Source organism: Elephas maximus, chromosome 10 (genome assembly GCF_024166365.1).
Source record: "Elephas maximus indicus isolate mEleMax1 chromosome 10, mEleMax1 primary haplotype, whole genome shotgun sequence".
Taxonomy (NCBI): Eukaryota; Metazoa; Chordata; class Mammalia; order Proboscidea; family Elephantidae; genus Elephas; species Elephas maximus.
This window is the reverse complement of record NC_064828.1, coordinates 84,487,191-84,504,633: the sequence shown is the minus strand read 5'-3', so window position 1 is coordinate 84,504,633 and position 17,443 is coordinate 84,487,191. Positions and strand designations below refer to the sequence as shown.

Genomic DNA, 17,443 nt, shown 5'->3' with positions numbered 1-17,443 from the left:
AAGAGAACACAACTACTAAGCAAGGGCTGGATTTGGGCCCTAGTTTATCTAAACCAGTAATTTTTTCCCATCAGATTATGTTGCTTTCTATGGACAAGTCATTAATGTTGGAATTCATATGATAAAAAGTGTTCAACATTACCCTGGCATCATTATTCTAACATAGTTCATGTTTAACAATGACCAAGGTTTTAATGGGTGTATGTGTTTCCGATTAACTCATGCCACTTTGTACTTTAATCTTTCATTCATTCTGGGACAGCAGCACCAAGGTTGCTGGAAGCTTGCACTGTGAGATTGGAATCTGGGTTCAAGTCAGCATTCTACATTGAACTAGAGACAAATTGTGTAAGCGCTGGGTGTTTCCTTTGCTCTTCAACTATCATTTTTTATCCCCGTCTAAAGAGTTAGTAATCTGATTCAGTTTATCAGATTTGGAGAGTAATTTATTGCCCCCTCCATTCGGCTTTGGTGGCGCAAATGGGTAAGCGCTAGGCTGCTAGCTGAAAGGTTGGTTTGAACCCACCCAGCTACGCATCAGAGAAAGACCTGGCAATATGTTTCCATAGAGTACAGCCAAGAAAATCCTATGGGGCAGTTCTACTCTGTCACGTGGGGTTACTATAAGTCAAAAATGACTAGATGGTGCCTAACAACAACCATTCTGCTTAAGGATAAAGATCCTGTCAAAGCAGGCCAGTGGCACCTTCCCCCAGGAATTCCCAGCCCTTCAGAAAGAATGTATAAACCCTCCAAACCATGTAAGAACCATGGTCTAAACAGACCCTCTGAGCTTTTAGTGTATCTGTGGCATCCAGTCTCACGCCATCCTATAATTCTAGAATTTGTAGAACTGCTGAACCAAACTAAAGGAAAAAACACTACTGTCGGCTCTCAATTAGCTGCACCACTGGAGAGGAACGGTGACATGGTGGATTAAAAAAAAATTTGGTTCTATTTGGCTTTGGAATGCATTATGATTTTTTTTTTTTCAGTAGATTAGCCTTTCTAATTATATTCTGCACAGCCTAATACTAGCTGGCATTTGTATTCCCTGAACACAGGACATCTGACATTGGGAGACATGGGAGCACAAAAATGTGCTGGTCTCAGAGAATGGCCATGTTGTTATGGAAAATCCACACATACACAATGAAGAGTAAACTAATTACAAAGTGCTTGGCAAATATTAAATCCTAAGCAGAGAAGGCAAAAGAGGACATGTGGACAGAGAGTACAAAAAGATATGAAAACTCTAAAAAGGGCAGAAACTTTCAAGAATCATCTTCAATGTTAATGAAGCTTGATAAAAAAATAAGGATGCAAGTGACTGGGCGGTCTTTCAAATAAGAAAACCTCAAGCAATGAATACCAAAGTGTTTTAAAAGAGTGTTTAAAATGAATTTTATTGTTTGAACTTTACAAGTAGTCTTTAGAGGCTTCAGACAAGAACTCTGTTGCAAAACTCTAATAAATAGCTTGCCCCAAGTCCCAAACAAAATTTAAAACAAAATAAAAACAAAACTCAGAGGAATAAGCAAGACTTCAGAATGCTTGGATGTTAGCGATATTTCTCATTTACAAAGAGAAATCAGGCAATGTACAATCTCCTTCATACAAGGCAAAGAGAGAGAGACAGACAACGGAAATCCTTACAAAGCACTCCGAAATCTTCCTGTTTCCATGATAGCTATGTCATCAGAAAAAAAGAAAAAATCCACAGACAAATTATAGTCATGAATGAAAGCTTATGTTGCATAAACATCTGGTAGTGGGGGTGGGGAGGAGCAGAGGGGAAAATTCACCTTGTTCCTTTCAGGGATGGACAGAGGAACGAGCTGAGATTCCTTGTGGAAGGGATGGGAACTTCGGAGCAGCTGTGCCAGTTTAGGGATAATTATGAAGGCAAGAAACAAGGCCACCAAGGGCTTTTCTGTCAGTCAACGCTGGTAGGCCTGGTCTCTGTGCTCTGCTTGGTGAGGGCCTTGGACCGATGGTCCTGAGGCCCAAGGTGGCCTGCATCACTAGATAGGAAAAACCATGCTTAAATTTCACCCGGGGCCATGCCCTTTCTATTACCACAGCCATTGCTCCTGAAAAGCAAGCATTAAAATTCACAGTTTAACATTCTTTTTTAGCTTTTCCTAGTTACAAATAATGGCAAAGTATTGCTTTGGAAAGAAGGATTTATTATTTATATAATCATTTTGAGCAAGCTTATCTCTTGTCATTTCTACTGGCTTAAAAATTACCACGCTTTCATATTTTAAAATCTGGAACTAAAGTTTTGACCAAATGCATACAATAGGGAAGATAAGAAGTACAAGTAATAAGGTTGTTATTTGGGGGAAATTCTGCAATAATTTGTTTGGAGCCATGTAGCTGTGGAGGCTGATTCCCATTTAGTGGGGCTCACTTAAGCCAAACAAAAAGAAGCATTAGGTTTGAAGGGCACACCTGGGACCATCTCCCTCTGGAAAAGGAAGGTGGCAGGAAGTGATATCACAATGCAGGATGTGAAATGGGGTGTGGCCATCCGGCACTGTCTCTACCCTCTCTCTGGGTTACCGACTCACTATTATTAAATAACCGCATCCTGCTGATCTGTGTAAGATAGCTACTAACAGTATTAGGTCATGCACAAGTCATTTAAGAGAGGTAGGCATTTTCTAAAATCACCTCCCTCTCCAGGCATTTTAAGGAAGAAGGTAAGGAGAGTAACCCCCCAGACTCCTCAAATAAACAATTTAAAAACAAAGAAACAAAAAACCCTTTATTTTTCTAGGAACAATGATGTTTGTCAAGATAACAAGGGAAAGCTTGGGTTACCGGAAATAGAAAGAGCTGACGGAAATAGAGGCAAATGGGCCAGGGAGTGGGGGCTGGGGGTGGGGACCCTGGCCCTAGGTCCAATTTCTCTTTAATTACATAACAACAGATAAAGATATTGTGCAAAAAAATAAAGACATTCACATTTTAGCAGTTAAACTTTTATTTTACTTTTTAAAATTTTTATTCACTTTTTTGTTTTTCTTTTCTACAAAAGGCAGATACTGATTGTTGATCTGCAATTCTTGTGTTGTGCACTCCCCGACATGGGGCAAAGCAGGAAGCTGGGGGAGGTGCTGTGAGAACACTCTCAATGGCATCAACGGGAGGCTTCAACGCCCTGGTTAGAGAACGCAGCACTCCGCAGTCCCTGTGGTCCCCCTTCTCCTTTCCACCTTAGCCTTCCCTAGCTCATGTCTATGGTATTGAAGACCCACTCTGTGAACTTCTTCAGCTTGTCCGAGGCATTCTGGGACTCCTCTTGTAGCCTCAGGTTGTCCTCACGCAAGTGCTGAACTTCGGCCTGAAGGTGGGCTTTATCTTCTTTTTCCTGGGAGGTAGAGCAAAGTATAAAAAAACTAAGAGGTGGGGCCACACCTTGGCCAACTGCTAGAAGTAGCTATGGACCCATTATGACCTTTGGCCCATTTCCATTCTTCTTTCTACCAAACTCCCAAATACACGGCCTGGTACTGGCTGTTAAGATATTGTAAACCCAGGGAACAGCTCTTCACTATAGGTTTGTCTTGGAATGTAAACATATCAACGTGTGTTTTAACATCTTTGTTCATAAAGACCGTCTTAAATTTTAGACTATGGTTTTGGCAGTTGTAGTCCTAATATAATCAAAGCCACCCAACAAACAAAACACTTGACTCTCTTGGTGCAAAACTCCAATAGCAATGACGGGTGGGTCCGGACTAGTGGCATGTCATACAAGGGGCACGAAGGTTGGGAGAGGGCTCAGAGGGGACTGGCCGAGGTTCAAAGGCTGTCACAAAAGAGGGAACCATCTTTCCATACATGTGACCAATGAAAGCCTTCTTGAACTCCATGCCCTAGTAGGAACTGAGCTCCAAGCTGCCCCTAAACACATGTTACAGGAAAGAGGGAAACACCACATCTTATTCCACCATCACTATTTAACTAGGGCTCATACAATTCAAGGGCAGTTTGCACAGACTGGCCAGTTTGCTTTGGGAGTAAGTATTTACCTTCTTCAAATCTTCCCGAAGCATCTTCAACATGCCTTCCAGCTGGTCCACTTTGGAAGCCAGAGTGGGAGAGGAATCTTTACTGCTGGGAATGAGAAACAAAAGGCCATGTTGGCAGGAGCCTCCATGGCTGGTTTTGTTGTTTTTTAATCTCGGGAGGCTACACTTATTAAAAAAAACAAAACAAAACAAAACAATTTTCAACATCAAATTACTCAGTCCAGTGACCCAATGTGCATTTTACTTTCAAAAAGAGAATGGTCATCTTAACAAAAGGTAATACAAACTTGAACTATAGCCAATATAGCTTCCTTTGTTAAAGACGCTTCATCTTCATGACAAAAGAATAAAGGACAATAAGTGAAATGACCTCTTTGGCAGCACAAGAAGTACCTTCTGGCAGATAAAATTGTCAAACAATGAAATGATTCCTAGGGGGTTCTGCTTGGATCTCTTTTAGTGAGCTTTAAAAAGAAATCTATGCCTCTGTGTGTGTGTGTGGGTGGGTGTGGGTGTGTGTGGGTTGGGAGGGTGGTGCTGGTGTAGGACTTGAGTTGGGGATATGGTGGTAGGGGAGGTCTCTGGTTCCCCCCCAAAATAAGTCAGTGGCCACTTGTTCAGTTACAGCTAAGTTATGATCCAATATCTTAAAAACTAGTCTAAATATCTTAAAATAGATTTAAAAAATAAGACTACATGTTTTCAAAAGCTATAAGCCCAAGCTTAATGTCTTAAGCTTGTATTAATAGCAAAACAGAAGGCCCACAATTTTCTTTCCATTTTTGTATATTTTATTTAGGTGCTAATAATGCTGTGCTAGTGGAGCCCTGGTGGTGCAGTGGTTAAGAGCTCGGCTGCTAATTGAAAAAAGCTGACAGTTCAAATCCACCAGTCACTCCTTAGAAACCCTATGGGGCAGTTCTACTCTGTCCTACAGGGTCGCTATGAGTCGGAATTGACTGAACAGCAATGGGTTTGGTTTGGTTTTAGTGGGCACCAAAAGAAGGGTGAGCTTGAAGATGAGAGGGCTACCCAACTAGCCAGACAGATGACACAGCGGGTAAGCTCTGGCCCCAGGGTTGAGGACCTTCGTCACCTTTTCTTCCCAGGCTCATCTACCTGTATTCAAGCTGCCATTTTCCTGAGTGAGTTCTAGACAGTCACACAACCTCAGAGTCACACAACAGAGAATCTAAAAATCTTCTACTGGTTAACAGCCAGCCACCTCTTTCCTGAGGTCAACAGAGAAGAGGCAGTGACTCTTAGAATTTTTTGAATCATGGAATAAAAGATACTCTTTACTTTAAAAATCAAAGTTCAACGTCACTGAATTGTACATGTGAGGTATGTTGAAATCACAGTTTTTTTATTACACATGTATTTACCACGCACACACACAAATCAAAGTTCAAGTTAGAATTTCTCACCCCAAATGAACTGTGCAAATTCTGCAAATTCTGGATCTACAGCAAGCCCAAAAGGCAAAACCCACAGTGACAGAGAGTATAACAAGACTGCACACAAATGGAATGATTATGACCTCCAAACTTTTAAGAGAAGACAATCAAAAGCTGACAATGAATGGATTATAAAAGGAAGTGGACAGCTACAATCTACAACCTTCTATAAACGACGGTCACTCCATATACTGCAATAAGCTGGTTAGAGCTTGGATGGGTTGAAGAGCTAAGATGTGGGAGAACATGAGTGGTGCTGACTTGTGGAACAGAAACAACGAGGCAGAAGACAGGGATGGGATGGTGGGGTGTCCTTCACAAACAAGGCCATCAAGTACACCGTCCTAGCTCCTGGCTGGGCTCGCTCAAGCCATTCTAGGTTGTCAGGATTGAAGCAACTCTCAGTAGCTTATCTTGACTTCTAAAGTTTCTTCAAGGTGAATTCTATGTGTGCACGTGCTTTTATAAAAACACAGATACTTAAATTCATTTGCACTTATTCTGTATGTACTGGACAAAGAAAAGAGCAGATCATTACCCTCATCTTAGGATTCCACAAAGATTTCACAGCTGTCAAAAATCCTTCCTCTGGAGAACAGTCTTTGCTCACTCAGCCTTCTCTTTGTTAGAGGCCCCATCCTAAGAAGGCACATTCTGGGCTCTCTCCTGATTCTGCCATTGTTTAAAAAAAGTCCTCCACAGCCCAACTAACCACAGCTCTCTTCACCCCAGCCGTCCCGAAGACAAAAGTGTAGGCAACACCTGTCTCTTACACCGCTAAGAGCACTTCCTTGCAGACCTGCTCAGAGGAGTTCTCAACACCGGTCCCACAGTATAGCCGCACAATATATATCAACCTCACTTTGCCCGTTGCTGTCCGTCTCTGACCAAATTTCACAGACACCTGGATTCTTAACCATCTTCAAAAGGGCTTAAGGAAAGCGATTTTAAATTGATGAAATGATACTGTTCTACATCAATGAGTGCTGACTAAGAGTCCCATGGCTGACTGCTGGGATCCTTTACTATGCAGGACGATCACACACATGCACAAAGCTCACCACTGGAAACAGAGGGAAAGTAGAAAAGTCAACCTCTGTGCAGTTAAGTCAAGTTAAAGAGTCCATGCTCTTGGCTCTTAAGAAAACCCTCTGGGCCTCAGTTATTGTTTACCAACTTCTTATTTTACACGTTTCTAACTATCCTGGAGATCCAGCTTTCTAACATCATAGCTCTGAAGCAGCAAACCAGGAGCTGCTAAGACAAGGCACATTAACAAGCAAGACCACCAACTGACAGCTGGAGGAGAGCTGGAAACAGCAGCCTAAACAAGCCCAGGAGCCTGGGGATCTTTAGTGCAAATGATTTCTCGTACCTGGTAAGCCCCTTGGGCATGAATGTATTATGGCACTAAATAATAATGAATATTCCTAATTGCGGCCTTAAGTCATCAAGAAGAGTTGAATTGTGTTTACAGTATTTTGTTAAACTACAATGTGAAGTGGCTGGCACTGTGGTGATGAGTTTCATGCAGCTAATCCGTGTGATCTCCATCGTCTCTTCCCCACATCTGCTGCCACTAGTGGGTATGACATGCGCTACAGGGTGGTGACCCTCACCACTGAGTGACCAACCTGCTGTAAGACTTCATCTGGGCCAGAGCCTGGTCCTCAAGCTGATCGCTGTTGGATGCAGCACTCAAGGGGCGATGATTTTCATCACTAGCAGCAAAGAACGAGGCTCTCTGGACTGGAAAGGAGATAAGAAAGCATTCAATAGTTTAGAACTATATCCCTGGGCCCTATCTGTCAAAGTCGGCAAGTGGCCTACATGGACAGTTGAATCCAAATCAACGTCCAGAGATGCATGGAAACCTATCCCCCAGCCCCCATAGGAAAACATACTGTTGTTTTAGCCATAAGAGGTGGTAACATTGTGACTTCCCTTTTAGAAGTTGTTGTCACGAATCAATTTCTAGTCTTCCTTTTGTCTTGCTCATCAAAGTGGCATTCTATGAAGCGTTTCCCTGGAAACAGGCCTTGAGCCAAATTTCTAGACTAAGGCTTTCCACTCAGTGATAATACAAAATGAATTAAAGAGTTAGTATTTGCATCTCGAAACTTCTGAAATATGTTTTTCACAAGATACCTGGTCACCGTGGTGGACTGTAACCTAAGTCCATGCCACTTGTGTTTCAAAATGTACCCATTTAAAATGTGAGCTGAGGGGGGAGGGGAATCCCCCATTAAAAAGGCAAAGCTTCTACCATTTTGTATGAAGGAGAGTGACCAACAGATTGGAATGTACAATCAAATCAGTACTGGGGAATTGTCACCAGCTAAATAAACACTAAAGAGCCAGTGGGGTTTGGTCGTTGGCTTCTCTGTGGCTGCCTGACTTTTCAATTTTGTGTCCTAGTAAATATCCCTCCAAAATTGCAACTTGGTTAAACAGCAACTTTCAGTTTTTCCAAGTAAGAGCTACAAAAAAAAACAAAAAAAAACCCCAAATCCAAACATTTCCTATCATTGTAATTTGATTTGCTATCATTATAATTTTATAAAGAACTTTTTAGCACCAAAAAAATGTGAAGTGATTATCTAAAAGTCAGTCTTTAGACAAACAGGGATAGTTGACAACCTTATGTCAACACACACCCTCCCCCCCGCAGTCTGTTGCCGTCGAGTCGATTCCGACTCAAAGCAACCCTATAGGACAGAGTAGAACTGCCCCATAGAGTTTCCAAAGAGCGCCCAGTGGATTTGAACTGCCAACCTTTTTGGTTAGCAGCTGTAGAACTTAACCACTACACCACCAGTTTCCCCTCGACACACATAGCATTATTTTTACTTCTTCATATTCCAGCAGACCAGATTGGTACCACTCTGAGGGTCCGTGTTTAAGAACCAGTGGCCTAAAGCAAGCACATAGCCAGCGGGCTGGAAAAGGAATGGTATAGACAAAAGGCGTGCTACTATACATGGGAGAGATGAACGAGAAGGGCACACGAGGCAGCCAACATCTGTTGGGGCTGGGGCACGGCCAAGCAGGTCAAGCACCCTAACATCTGACTGTGTGTTTAGCAATGTCTTTATAACATAATGAAAGTCTCTCCAGATATATGTTCTTTTCAGTCAAATGACAGCTGGGATTCCTCTACCCCCTGCCCTCCCAAGCATGGAAGAAGCAAAGTATCCACGTTATGAATTCCTATTTAGAGGAAACACCAGGTTCCATCTGATTAGGTAAAACGTGCGTTAAGTGCCCAGCATAGGGCCTGGCCCCTATTGAGTGCTCAAATGTTAGCGCAACTGGCTTCAGCCTGTGCCAGTGAAATGTATAGGTGTCAGAGTGTGCAAAGCAGCAGGGAGAACAGACACTTGACCAGAGCACCTATACCACCAGCACGTGTTAGCATGACACCTGTGGGCTCCTGTGCTGTCCTACTGATCTTCAGTGGACTCACCCTCGTAGGCTTTGGCAGCATCTACCAAGTTGGACCAATCCAAATCTGCAGCAGCATCAGGCAAGGGCATCAGGCCGGGGTCGGGCATGGGCTGCCTTCGGGTCTCCTGGATGTCAGTAAGGGAGCTGTCTGAAGCCGAGAACTCTCCTGCAGGAAGGGATGGGGAATAAAGACACTTCTTGTGCCCATAGGAGAACCACTTGAGAAAGTGCCCATTTCCACTAGCACAGTGGATATAAACTAGCTGTTACCTGGAGTCCCTTTCTAGGCTAGCAGGCCAGTTGTGGCCATGCTAAAGCTGACTTGAAATAGGAATGGCTTCCTCCCACCAATCTCTGCCAGTAGTGTGAGGAATGGAAAAATTAGTTTTACATCAAGCAGTCTGTTTGCCCTTGGGAAGCTCTGCTGTTTGTCTGCCGTGAGGCCCAGGGCAGCTGCAGTGGCCCACTTTTCCTCTGAGTCCAGGGACTCAGACGAGGAAGAGGAGGGCTAGCTCAACAGGGAGCTCGGTGTTAGACCCAGCCCAGGGAAACCTGTTCAGACCTGCTGAAGGGGCTCATGGGCTTATTTTTATCTGGAACCAGATGGCCCCTCAAGCCCACCATGCACCGGGGCCTGGGATCTGACTCACCCTCGCTCATGCTTGGAACTGATTAGGGACAGACGCATCCCTGGCCCACATCTGTCCTGTGTCCAGGATGGTAAAAAATCAGATAATGTGAGTGAGAGTGCCATGTTACCCACACGGAGTTAACCCAAGAAGGTGCTGTTAGGATTGGTACTGGCATTATTCACCTTCAAAGGACACAGGGCCATCATGGTCGCAACTCTGTGCATTAGTTCTGGATTATAGCAGTCCAATACCTCAAGCCCCTTCTAGGTGACAATTTGGTGAAGACAAGTATTAAACCATTGTAACAACTGACAATCTTAAAAACTAACCTTTGCTGAATCTAGGGCACAATTAGCCCCTCTGTTACATGGAGGGCGCATTGTGAGGCTCAAGTACAAGTAGGTGAAAAACAGAAAGGAAGGGCTCCTGGGGCCAGGGAGACTGTAGCTCATGAAATGCAAATTCCCCCAACAGAGCGGAAACAAGCAATTTTGTGAGAAGGGCGGCCGCAGAACGTGACTGTAACATTAAAACCCATGCAAACAAGGAGCTCAAAGTGAAACTCTTTGTTAAAGGCAATAAGCAACTCCAGAAATACCTGTTTACAAGGAGTTAAAAAAGTTTTGTCAATTATGGTAGCCCGGTAAATCAGAGTATATTTAGTACTTGTTTTCCCTTTCAAATTATGTAAAGAACTGCTTTGAAGTGCAGCTGCTAGTTATTAATGTGCTTAAAATTAGCAAAATTATGAGTAAATGGAAAGCAACAAATACTGCAAGATATTAAATGCTCAGCTCTATTTGGACTTGCTCTCATCAAGGGCCAGTAGGTGGAACAAGCAATTTTGTGTGCCATTCAAAACCCTTCTGCCCTTTTATCTCTGGAGCCCAAATTCCCACATAGGGAAAGCAGAAGTCACCCGCCTCATCCCCCATCTACACGTCACTGGTATTCATGACAAATGAGGCATGGGCAGAGGGAGAGAGCCCAACATCACCACAGCTGCTGCCTGTCTCTCAGGAAAGCAAGAAGAGGTGACAGGAAGGTACTCAGAGGGTTGCTTCCTAGTTCCCTTCCTTTTCCACAGCCTGACAATAGTTGTAAGTAGGGGGCAGGTTTCCTGGCATCGCTCAGAATGCTGGCTCTTAAAAGGCGGGGCCTTCTTTGGACAGAGCCTAGTATATGCCACACGTAGGCCTTCACAAATGCTCTATTTTTATTGCTGCAAAGGTCAAAGAAAAAGTGCAGGCAAGTAAGAAAAGCATTTAAGGTAGGCAGGAATAGTAGGAGCGATGGAAATGAGGAGACTGGCCTCAACTTGGGGGGAGGAGGAGAGAAAACGTAAGGGACATAAACATCACTAGCGGGAGGTTCTTTCTGGAGTCTAGGTGGCAAAAGTGGTCATTTCATGTGTCAACTTTGGTTTGCTGGGGGCGACCTTCTGGGGCAAAGAGAAACCAGATTCAAGCTGCAGTAAGCTAAAAGGAGAGTGGGGAAGATGGCATGAGCCTTGGGTGAGGTCTGCCATGGTGACCAGGGGAGAACAGGTCTGTGTAGCTGAGCAATGAGCAGGATGGAGATGTTGGAAGGGATATTCATGAGAGTGGGTTGAGAGCTCAAGAATGATGGAGGGAGAAAGCAAACTGGGCAAGTAGGAGAAAGATTTGGAGGAAATACTGTTCCAGAGAAGATGGGAACGGAAAGGAATGATCAGGTTGGACAGGCCTGTGGGTGTACAGGGACAAAGAGATACAACAATCGTAGAATTCACAGAAGAAAAAGGGCAGGAGGGAGGTGCAGTTACAGCAGTACGTGTAACCAACGGTCAGGAACACAAGTTCCCACAATAGCTGTGTGCTATGTTCGCCCATACCTGTGAGGGTGGGTGTAGACCCTGAAATTGGGTTGGACAGAGACAAGAGAAAGGAAAAGAACAACTTTGAATCCATAGTCCCAGAATATGGTTCATAGTAATACTGGGATCTAGCTGGGTCACAAAGTAAGCAAGCCAGACATATAGGAATCAAGGGCAAGAACATTATCAATAAACCTTTCCCTAGAATAGTAATATTTGCTCGCTAACTGAATGAATGAATGAATAAGTGAACAAATGAGTGATCGATACCACAGGCAACTAATGAGTAGTCGACATCACAGCCTGGGCAAGACAGGGAGTGATGACAGGTCTAGGTTATTACAATGGCTGACAGGAATCAGGGACACAACTCTAAGAAAAAACTGTAATCCAGCATTAGTCAAATTCATCCAATCAACCGAGCAGCTGGGATGTTTGGTAAAAATGCTGATTCCCGGACTACTCCTTTGGAGATCTGAATTCAGCAGGTCTTGGGTAGGGTCTAGGAATCTGTATTTTTAATAGGAGTCCCAGACGACCCAACTGACCTGTGAGGTAGAGCGTCTGTACTGTGTGGTCTGGCATTACAGGAGGGGAAGGAGATAATCTGAGCACAGAAGCAGGACGTACTCCAATTGCCATTCCCTACGCAGGCTGAGTGCACCGTTGCTGGGGACACTGGCCACCAACAGGGCTGTCCTGCTGCAGCTGAAAATAAGCTTACCATGCAATGACTTCATCCCTAAGGTGTAAGAAGGTCTCCGCAGCGGAAGAGACTTGGGGAGAGAAGGGTACGTGCTGCTGAAGAGGACATCGTTGGGCAGGGCTTGGTCCAGAAGTGAGGCCCTAGAGGTGAAGAAGTGCTCTCTCTGGCCACTGTAAATACTCTCATCCGACAGCGTTCTGTGCAAGGCCCGCCTTGAGGTGGGGGTGGGAGGGAAAGGAGACTGAGGAGAGGAGAGTGCGTGGAACTGGAAAACAGAAAACAGTATGAGAAAAAGTCAATTTTCTGGTTCAGACACCCAAGTTCAAGGTTGGGGCGGGGTGGGGATGGGTCAACAGAGCACTGCTCCAGGAATACCCCATCAAGTTCTAGCCCCAACAAGAAACACTCAGGCCTCACCATCTGCGTCTAAATTCTTGAGGAGTTAAAGTAACAGTCTCTAGTCATCATCTCCTCAGAGCCCACAGGCTGCCTGGAGCCCATCAGTCAGTCCTCCATATGTAATTCAGAAATGTGATTAGGTGGCTTGATTAATATGGTGCCGTGGCTAAGAATACGACTTTAGGATCAGATAAAAGTGAGTTTTCCCTGAATCCTGTGTCTTGGTTAAGTCATATTATCTCTCTGAGCCCCAATTCCTCATCTATCAAATGGGGGCAAAACAACTTTCAGGATTATTAAAAGGATTAAACGAAATGCTGGACTGACCACAAGGGTGGGCATCAGTGGTATTATTCAGTGATGCTATGGTCTCAGGGGAAGGTACCCTCAGAAGCTTGTCAGGTGAGAGTATGTTTGCTGGGCAACAAGAGCATTTGATCACGTAAATGTATTAGCTCAAATAATAGGTAGCTTTCGATAAACATTAACTACTAAGCTATACTTTTTTCCCCAGTTAACTGCAACTCAATTCTGACTCATGGTGACCTCACGTGCACCAGAGTAGAACTGTGCTCCGTGGGGTTTTTGATGGATGCCTTTTTTGGAAGTAGATCACCAGGTCTTTCTTCCAAGGTGCCTCTGGGTAGACTTGAACCGTTTGGTTCGCAGCCGAGTGCATTAACTGTTTATGCCAGCCGGGGACTCCTAATGGAACCTGTATTTGATATATGAGTTTTGCAGATGGGTTTCCAAGTACGAAATAAAAATAGGGAAATCAGCTTTATAAATGACAAACATTCAGTTCCAGATAGATATATTTCTAGTTGACGTCTTTTGCTTTGGTGCCCAGATTTGGTTGGATTGGGATTTTTTCTGCCAATAGTCAGCTTCTGAGAATCCCATTCCCTGAGCAACAAGAGACACTTAACAATATTAAAGTCTCTAGCACAGTGAATGCCAACAGAGCCTTCGGCACAGCAACCATAAAGCGATCCTTACTTAGTGCCCCTCAGACTCCTGTTCACCGTGGCAGGGAGAACAACCCGAAGAACAGGTGAACACAGGAGGAGGTCTGAGCCACTGCTGGCAGAAGGCTACCATGGTATTTGCCATGACACTGAAGGGGCAGAGAACTAATGCCACAGCAACGGCTCCATCAGGCGGCTGATTTCACAGACCCAGAAACAGAGAACTGATGTTCAGGTTCATTCCTGCGCTCTTGGCCTTAACAGGCTTCCATTCAACAGGCCAAGGGTTACCCCAGCTGAAGCTACCCACAACGTAGTGCACACAGATGCTGCATGAATAGAAAAATATTATTACTAAATGGCATTGTAAATAAGCTCCAGGTGTAGCCAATTGGGTAAAAATTGTGTTCACTATAAAAAATTGACGATGAGTTAAATCCACGGTACACAGGTGCTGCATCGCAAAAGAAGCTGCTGTGACGAGTGCTTTGCCAGGCTTTAAGTGGGGAGAGCTTAGTATGGAAGTGACAACTGCCCTTCTCACTTTACGAGAAGAGCAGGCCTTTGCGGGTACATGGCTTGCTAAGTGAAGCTTTTTTTTTTTTTTTTTTTTAATAAAATCAGATCATCTCCTATCCTGCAAGGTTCTAGAATATCACACATAAGGCCAGATCTGAGATCTCTGTATTCAAAAGCTGCTGTCCATCTTTTTCAACACCTCCGGTTTGGTTTTAGAAAAGTGATTTCCTTCCCAGTGAGTATTTCCACAAGAGAAATTTTCTGCCAACTCTAGTTTCAGCGTCTTTGGGCAATATTCACATACTTCGAGGCAGTAAGGTACCTTGAGTAGTGTGCTTTACTAAAAGTTATAACATTCTGCTCTAAAGGAAAGCAGAGATAGGAGTGGAAGAACGCAACCTGCCTAGATGTCTTTTGTCCACTAAGAAACAGCAGTATTCAGTCTTGTCCAGAAAAGCAGGGATGGCCCCTCACCCCATCCCTCCTCAACTCCAGTATTAAATTAGGTATGCACCGGGAACACAACAGAGAACCCCCGAGGGAGCAAGAGAGCAGTAGGATGCAGACCCTTGAATTCTTGTAAAAAGACCAGACTTAATGGTCTGACTGAGACTAGAAGGACCCTGGTGGTCATGGTCCCCAGACCTTCTGTTAGCCCAGGACAGGAACCATTCCCAAAGCCACCTCTTCAGGCAGGGATTGGACTGGACAATGGGATAGAAAAAGATACTGGTGAAGAATGAGCTTCTTGGATCAGGTAAGACACTTGAGACTATGTTGGCATCTCCTATCTGGAGGGGAGATGAGAGGGCAGAGGAGGTTAGAAGCTGGTGAAATGGACACGAAAAGAGAGAGTGGAGGGAAGGAACAGGCTGTCTCATTAGCGGGAGGGCAATTATGAGTACATAGCAAGGTGTGTATAAATTTTTGTATGAGAGACTGGCTTGATTTATGAACTTTCACTTAAAGCACAATAAAAAAAAAAAAAAAATTAGGTATGCAGACCTAGTTGGTTCCCAGGAGTGCCCCTGTCTCTCTTGCAGATCACTGGGCACTGGCTTTACCCAGTGCTGTCAGCCCCTGTGACAGAACCACAGTGGAGTCTCTATCGTACCCAACAGGATTTCAGAGAGCAGCCAGGCAAGGGGTTCTCAAGCTGTGTTCCAAGGAGCCCCAAGGGTTCCTTACAGCACTATGGCTTAGCAAGAAGAGATTGTCAGGTGGGACCCAGATGCCACGCTACACCCTGCCCCAGTCAGAGAAACTCTATCTTCTCAGTTCTACATACTGGGCTTCCATGTATGCTTTTATTTGAAAGAAAGGGTTTCAGAGCTTTGTAAACATCTGGGAACTCTTGGTCTACTCTGTCTTCTTCAAAGCTGACTTTCCAAAAAGGCCCGGAGAGGTACAGTCTTGTTTCCAGTCAGTCTCCTGTTCTCTCATTCTATCCAGTCCCCCTGGCCATCAGTGACATGCGTTACCACACGTGCAATATGCAGGCATCAGCTCTTTCTGAACACTGTCGTTGGCTGGGAAGTAGCACTAGTGGTTTGCACTGTTGTCTGCTTGCCTGCCAGACTGTATGGGGCCCTTGGGGAAAGTAAAGATATCCCATCTCTGCCAATGCCATTTCTTAGAATGCTACATCTCTGCCATTTTCCTTGAGGTAGGAGCTCCATAGCAGCTGCGAGGGGCTCTGCAGCCACCCACCTCTTGGCCACGGCCTGCCTAGCAGATCACTGCCACATCCTCTCTCTGCAGACAGGCGAGCTGTGTTTTCAGAGCTTGGCAGTGACGCTGCCATTTGATATTAATGACTGCTCATAGGTAGGACTTGTTATCCAAGAAAGCAAATGTGGCGTGTGAGTGGGTTCCAGGGATTACAGCCCAAAGCTGGCCACTCCTAAAACCCTGAAGCCTGATGCAGCGGCTTGGAGCCTGGAGCCAGGCTCGGGCTGGAATACTTCCCAAGGGCATGCCAGCCTTCCCGACAGCAGAGCCATGGTCATTCAGATGATGAATCTCAGAAGACACGCAGAACTACTTAACGGAACTGTTCTGAAACCAAACCACTCAAAAAGGATGGACTGAAGAGAAAACAGAGTATGCCCCGCTCCTGCCAGCTCTTTAAAGCAGGAGCACTTTCTCTGCAGAGCCCTCACAGTAAGACAGTCACAACATAAAAAAGCATACCCCTGTGTCCAGTAGGCATGTTAAAGTCATTCTACTTGGAAATAAAAGCCCAAGACCCAGAATAAGGGCAAAACAGACATCTGTCTTCAATTCTTGCCATTGCACTGCATAAAATCAAAAGAATGACAGCTCTGAGCTTGCCCGCCTTTCCAAAACTGCTAAACTCAGAATTAGAGGAAAGATTCCTTTCAGGGCAAGTTTTATTTTCTTCTAACCTCCAAAGAAAAATATGAAATAATTTTTATTTTGAATATGGTACTTAAAAATTTTAATACACCTCTTTGGGTGTTGATGGATAGAGAAAAAAGCTTTGAGCACTACCTTTTGCAAGGTTGCTAAGGAAACCACTTGTGCTCTGGGTGATGAGTCAGAACTGTTAAGTGCTGGCTTATAAAATTGGAAATTACAGAAATCAAGAATGGCTATGTCCTTAAAGAGATTTATTATGTTAATGTTTATAAATCACTTATTTCTCAGCAAAACTCCTGAATGGCCCTTGGAGTATATTTAATTCCTGTAAACGTTAATCTTTACGTTGAGGGGGTATATGTGACCTATCTGAAGGAACACACACATACACACCTACATACACACACACACACACACACACACACACACACACACAGGCTAGAATGGCTCCAGGAAAGCCTCGATGTGACAAGACCATGTGGCTCCTCCAGCCTGTCGCACCTCTTGCACTGTGATCATAGTTTGAAGATGGTTAAGTGTTTAAGGAAATACTGTAGCTTCCATTTTCAACTGATTCTCAAAGTTCTTCTTAAATTAAGTTCTCTAGCCACTTCAAAGAGACTACAAATCATTTAACTAAGAACCCCGAGAACAGAAAACTTCAAAGCTGACTGCCATGACCCTTCCGGGGTAGACCCCTTCTCCTGGGGATACCCAATACACTCACACTGTATACTGTATACTCAGAGTGAAATACTTTGGGGCTCACCCAGTAAACACCAATTTCCATCCAAGGGAGATTGGTCACAACACCTGTGTGTCAATGACCTGGTAATTCACATCTGTCAGCCTGTCAACAACTGAGGCCAAGAGTGAGACTGCACATGTTAGCAGACAAGGAGGCACTGTACCTCAAGTAGGCTTCAAGTGTCCTCCACACTGAGAAGACAGAACAAACCCTTCCAAAGGCCTGGCCACTGACACAGAAACTTACTCTGAACAAGTGTTTAGGACTTGGTGGGGAGACTGGGTTTT

The 17,443-nt window shown here is 44.4% G+C and overlaps 1 protein-coding gene across 19 annotated transcripts in view; it reads right to left on the bottom strand.

Moving 5' to 3' along the window:
• Window positions 1-1,460: 1,460 nt before the first annotated feature.
• The window catches only part of SIPA1L1 (signal induced proliferation associated 1 like 1), a 412,099-nt gene continuing 396,116 nt past the window's right edge, over window positions 1,461-17,443 (bottom strand). For 14 of the 19 annotated variants that reach the window (XM_049898754.1, XM_049898759.1, XM_049898758.1 and 11 more), the window contains 5 exons: window positions 12,159-12,405; window positions 8,967-9,113; window positions 7,135-7,249; window positions 4,044-4,173; window positions 1,466-3,379 (listed from right to left, as the gene is read on the bottom strand). In XM_049898754.1, coding sequence (XP_049754711.1) covers window positions 3,236-3,379; window positions 4,044-4,173; window positions 7,135-7,249; window positions 8,967-9,113; window positions 12,159-12,405 — 783 coding nt within the window. In that variant the 3' untranslated portion in view covers window positions 1,466-3,235. Of the gene's footprint in view, window positions 3,380-4,043; window positions 4,174-7,134; window positions 7,250-8,966; window positions 9,114-12,158; window positions 12,406-17,443 lie in introns of all 19 variants that reach the window. The other 5 variants (XM_049898770.1, XM_049898772.1, XM_049898773.1 and 2 more) reach the window with 3 other exon arrangements.